Genomic DNA, 5,750 nt, shown 5'->3' on the forward strand with positions numbered 1-5,750 from the left:
GGCCCTGGAAGCTCAGGGAAGCTGAAAACACCCTCCTCTCCTTTGCACTGCAGGGGCTTCCCTGTTCAGTCCCACCTAACATCTGGGAAGAGGATCAAGGGCCAACTGGAGGGAGATGGAGAATGAGGGGAAAACCTCACTGAGCTGAGATAATGCTGGTTTACCCAGGCTCTCCTTGTTCCTCTGGTCCTTCCTCTTCTTTCAGTGGCAGGATGTCTCCCCTTCTTGATCTCATCCCTAAGCCCCGCCTTTCCATCAAGGACCTGCCAATCAACTGCTCACCCTGTGGTTGCTAGGAGACAGGAGGTAGGAAGGGCTTCCAGAGACTTTGTCACCCCAAATACACAGCTTTAGAAAAGCTCTACCAGCCTGAGTTGCTCCTGTACATGCCCCCCCACCCACCCACCCACACACACACCATTAGTCTCAAAGTCCAGAGTTGGGTGTTGCAGGGATTGGGGGAAATAAATGGTTTGGCCAGGTGTATATTATAGCTCATCTTTTGGAAAATGGAAAGACCCAGATGGATGCTACATGCCACTCAGATGTCCCCCAGCTTTCCCCTAAACTTGACTGAGAGGGCTGAGCATCCTCCAGGGTCCTTATAAAGAGGACAAAGCCTTTGGGACATTTGGGAAAATTTGGGGTGGCCAGGGTACAGGGGCACCCTGGGAGACAGACAGGAAGGCTAGGGGGGAGAAAAGGGTTATGGAAATAAGGTTCTCTGATCCAGAGCTGAACTGAAGGGGAGAAATCAGAGCTTTTAAGCTAGGAGTCAGGTCAACCTTCCCTGTTAAGTTTCTCTTCCTTCCAGCTTCTTGGCGGAGGAGGAGCTGAATGGGGTTGTGACCCCAGGAAGCAAGTGCACCATGAACTATGCAAAGTCACATAGGCAGGAGCCTCCGACAGGGTTTTGAAGGGGACACCCCCTCACTCTACGGGATCAGGCCATGCTGAGCAAGAGCACTAAGCTCAGCGATAACTTCTGATAGTGGCTTCTAGAATTCTCTGGGGGTGTCTAGGATAGGGGTTCCTCAGGCTGTGGCCTCCCTTCTGCCCAAATGGCCTCCAAGTAAAGCTAACAGGTCTTGAGGAGGTGTGTGTGGTGGGAGACTAGAGAGGGCTCATTCAGGACTCCATCTCAAGTCCTCTCTGGGTGTGACTCCTGCTTCCCTGCTTTCTGCAGTTTCCTTCTGTCCTTAGATGCAAAGCCATCACCCCTACACTTTTAGGTTGAGCTGTGAACTCTCCTGCACACACACACCTGGGACCTGTCTATGCTTAGATGGGTGTGGCCCCATGCCTAGGAGAACACCTTGAGCTCAGATGTCCATGCCTCCTTGGCCTCCCTGACTAGTCAGGGAATCAGGAGCATTTGACAGGTAGGCCCTTCTCCACTCTTCTTCCTCTGCTCCCTCCCCAGGAGAAATAAGAGATTGCTTTCTTCATGGGAACAGCATAGATTTTAATTGGGGCTGCAGGGGGTTAGGATTTACCAGCAGGGGGCTCCAGGTAGGAAGTTGGTCCCTCAGGGATGGGCAGGGGGGCAGGGCGGGTTGCCCGGTGGCAGTAGAAGGCCAGGAGCATCGGGGTGGCCACACAGTGCAAGATGGCCAGAGCCTGGGCCAGGTGCAACAGCAGGTCCAGGGCCTGCTGGGTGGAGCACACAGACAGCAGCACCACCCGGAACTTCACCAGGGTTTCCATGCCCAGGACCACTCCATGAGGTCCCCAGAACAAGAACCAGACCCACAGAACATCCACCTGGGGACATGGGCCCCGGCCCAGTACCTTCTTTACCACCTTGACTCCCAGTAGGCCCAGCGGCAGCAAGAGGAAGATGGTGAAGCAGGTAACCACGTGAAAGGCGTACAGTGGGCCCGTGGCCAGGTTGAGAGCGCAGTGTCCTTGGGGGGTCTTGCTGGACAGGGCAATTGGCAGCCCCAGCAGGATGGCCACTAGCCAGAGTCCCAGGGGGAGCCCCAGAGTGAGCCTGGGGGTCTGGACTGCACCCAGTTTGGGGCCCAGGCAGGCCAGGAGTGCTATCAGCAGTGCCTGGGCGAAGGCTGCACTGTACCAGCCCAAATGGGCCACTTGGCACAGGGAGGTGGAGAAGGCAAAACCCAAGCCCGGAGCCATGAGGGGCAACACCACACAGAAGAGGGTGCAACCCACTGCCAGCTGTGCCAGGAGGGGGCGGCCGGCAAGGACCCTCCAGCCAGATAGTGGTCTGAAGAGCTCCAAGAGCACTGCGGCGCTGGCCAGGATGCCCAGGACGCTGGCCACGATGAAGAAGGGGAGTGAGGATGCATCCAGCAGGGCACAGGAGCGGCAGGGTGCTGATGCCCCCAGGTCTAAGTCATCATAGTCCAGCATGTCATCGTAGAATGACTCATTCATCCCCCAGTGATCGGTTAAGTTGCCCAGGCTGCTGAAACTGTCATTAGCTGTGTTGGAAGAGTCCTGTATGACACAGGGCAGAAGGCATCATGGCTGGTCCCTAGGGGCCTGCCTGGAGGGGGTGTCAGTGCATCAGATAGCTGGCAATGGAAAAGGGATCATGGGAAAGCAGGGAAGCTCTGGATGAACAATGAAAGAGGCAAGCTGGCTGCCCAGGTGAGAGAGAAGGGGGCAGGGAAAGACTTAAAAGCAAAAAGGAGAGGGGGAAGAGGTGTCAGCAAAAGATAGAGACAGACAGACATGAAGGCCTGGGCCAGACAGGAATGACTGTGGACACTTACCCAGGACAAACAGCTTCCCATGGCTTCAGGTGATAAAGATGGAGGAGGCTAGGAGGCCAGGATCAGGCAGGAGGAAGGCGGGTGCCGTCTGCAGCTGTGCCTCCAAGATAAGTGTGGAGTCCAAAGAAGCCTCCTCAGACCTGGCAGGCCTTGTGGGTGGGGGTTTAGGAAGCTTGTGCTCCACACCCTCCCCTGCTCATGGGGCATGGCCCAGCTTCCTGTTTTGAGGCTGAAGCCTTCTTGTGGGCCCTGTAGTCGGGAAAGGGAAAAGGTGGGTCCAGAGAGGGGTGTTTTCCCAAAGGTGGAGAGGGAGGCGGAGGAGCCAGGGGCTTCCCAGCAAGGAGGGCACCTGAAAGTACGAGGAAGGAAGAGGGGCCAAAGGTGAGGTATGCGGCAGAGATAAGGGTCTGCTGGGAAGTCCAGAGGGGGCAAACTTGACACCCGTCTGCCACTCTTCCAGCCCTTGAACTTCGTCCAAGACAAAAGAATGCAAAACTGATCTGTGAAAGGGTGTGTGTGTGTGTGTGTGTGTGTGTGTGTGTGTGTGTGTGTGTGTGCACATCACCTGTGGTTTGTGAGGTGTGTGTGCTGTCTGTGGTGTATGTTGTCTGTAGAGTGTTCGGTGTGGACATTATCTGTGGTATGTGAGGGATGTGTGTAATGTCTGTGGGTTGTAATTATTGTGTGTTGTCTGTAGTGTGTGAGGTGTGGGTATTGTGTAAGGAATGTGTATTGTCTGTGGTGTGTGGGTACTGTCTGGTGTGTGAAGGTGCTGTCTGTGCTACGTGAGTGGGTGCTGTGGCTGTGTGTAGTCTGGATTGTCTTTGATGTGTGAGGGTGTTGTCTGTGGTGTATGGGTGCTTGTGTGAAAGTGTTGTCTGAGGTGTGTGGGGTGTTGTCTGTGAGGGAGTGTGGGTGGTGTCCCAGTTGGATCTGTGAATGCCCACCCCCTTAGGAGGGTTCATGTGTAGCAGAGCTGCCCTGTGCCAGTTGGGATAAGCCTGTCCTTCTGAGATCTGTGTTGGCCAGTGCTGTGTGCACATTAAATGCTGTGCGAGCAGGTTGCCAGTGTGTGTGCAGCTCCCTGAGGTAGGGGTGTGTATGTGGGCAGCTCTAGGTGGCCTCACGCAGCTTCTGAAGGGACCTGGCGTCAGTCACTACAGTAAACTTTTCCATGGGAGGGAGCACATGGCTGGGGATCTGGGGGTCCCATAGGGTCATCTTTGTGATGAGACACAAAAGCTTGGAGCTCTGCTCTGACCTGGCATGTTGCCAGAGAGAACATTTCTTGTGGGGAGGAGAGAGAAAGAGTATCTGTCCTGCAGAGGATTCCACAGCCAAGCTCTGCTCTTTGGTAGCTCCATGGTCCCTGCTCTCTCCCATCTTGCTTCTTCCAATAATAGCCTAGACTTCAGAGGCGAGGGCGGGGGTGAAGGCAAAGGCAGAGCCTGAGGTGCCAGGGAGAGCATCGGTGTTCCATATTTCCGAGGAGTGATGCACAGAGGGAACAGAGTCAGCTCACCATTGTGTACCCCAAGGAAAATGGTCTGAACCTCAGATTTCATATGGAAGTGAAAGAGCAAGTTCAGGGGAAGACTATTGGTGCTGTCAGGAAGGGGGATGAGGTGAGGTGTCCATCTCCAAGTTCACGTCCAGGTTCACCTCCAATGGGTCCACCACCTGAGCATAGTCAAGCCAAGGGCAGGGGAGCCACTAGGCGACTTCCCCCAAGTCACCTCAAAAGCCAGAAAGGTGAATATGTTCCAGCGGTCAAGTCCAGCTGCTTCCACACTGGACACCCTGGCAACACTGTTTTCCCAAACCTGGCACCCCTAGTCGGTGCCCATAGCCCCCACCCCCAAAAGGAGCAAGAGCAGAAGAAGGAGGCAGCCCAAAGACACGGTAACCAGATATATTGAGGGTTGCCCCTCGAGATTAGCACAGGAGTTAGAAAGATTATAAAGATACACGACCCCACCTGGTACCCCCCCACAGACAGACACACACAGCACAGCCCCCCCCCCCCGCCCCATACAAATATGGCTTCTGTGTAATATGGACAGAGTGGTTCAGCTCAGAGAAGAAAAGTCATTTCTGATAGCAGGTGCTGGGAGATGGGGTGCCCAACAGGCCAAGGCTGGGCCCCCCACTACTGGAACATGTGGGGCCTGCCTGGCCAACTGGTGGCTGGAAAATTCACAGGGCAGTACCTGAATGGAAGGGGCAGAGCTGCCAGGCAGCCCCCAGAGCAGAGCAGGGAGGGAGGGCGCACGGGGTGAGGAGGAGCAGCCTCATCTCCATGGCAACCCACTCCCCCCAAGGAAGACAGAGGGCACGCAGGGTGGAGACGGGAGGGCACAGGGCATCACTCGGCACGCTGGGCACAGACAGGAGAAACTGTGTCACTCCAGGTGGCTGCTTGGCAAAGGTCAAGGTGCATAGCAACAGTTGCGGCACTGATCCACGACTGCTGGAAGGGACACTGAGGCCAGAGCTGGGTGGTCTGTATATTTGGTGAGACAAATGGCCAGTGGAGCGAGAAAACATGGGAGCTGTTTCCACCCAGACAGAGGAGCAGTGCGGGGACCCAGATGGAGCAGGGCCCCTGGTCAGCACAAAGTCCCTGGCTTGAGGTGACCCTCTACTCTCTAATCCTCTCATGCCCCCCAGTTCACCCAATGTCCAGGACTCTTAGTCTCTCCCTAGCATACACACACAGCCACATCTGCACAGGGCACACAAACCCAGTCACTGCACACAGAGACAGACACACTCATGCACACACACACTCACACGTGATATAGACCCACACACATTCACCTGGACACACACACACCCACCCCGTGCACACACAGGCGTGCATGTTCTGTATGCACACCTGACCACAGGAGGGTACATGTGCAGCTACACGCACATGCATCCCACTCACATACACGCAGGTATACAGACACGTGCACACACACACATGCACAGAGTTCACATTATCCCTCAGTCGGGGCAGGAAACAGC

The 5,750-nt window shown here is 55.5% G+C and overlaps 1 protein-coding gene across 1 annotated transcript; it reads right to left on the reverse strand.

Moving 5' to 3' along the window:
- Positions 1 to 1,440: 1,440 nt before the first annotated feature.
- Positions 1,441 to 4,675, reverse strand: ACKR1 (atypical chemokine receptor 1 (Duffy blood group)). The gene is made up of 2 exons (XM_007530595.3): positions 2,742 to 4,675; positions 1,441 to 2,463 (listed from the first exon to the last, which is right to left on the reverse strand). Exons 1-2 carry the CDS (start codon positions 2,760 to 2,762, stop codon positions 1,486 to 1,488), a joined length of 999 nt encoding a protein of 332 aa, XP_007530657.2. The 5' UTR covers positions 2,763 to 4,675; the 3' UTR covers positions 1,441 to 1,485.
- Positions 4,676 to 5,750: the final 1,075 nt, after the last annotated feature.

This window comes from Erinaceus europaeus, chromosome 9 (assembly GCF_950295315.1).
Source record: "Erinaceus europaeus chromosome 9, mEriEur2.1, whole genome shotgun sequence".
Taxonomy (NCBI): Eukaryota; Metazoa; Chordata; class Mammalia; order Eulipotyphla; family Erinaceidae; genus Erinaceus; species Erinaceus europaeus.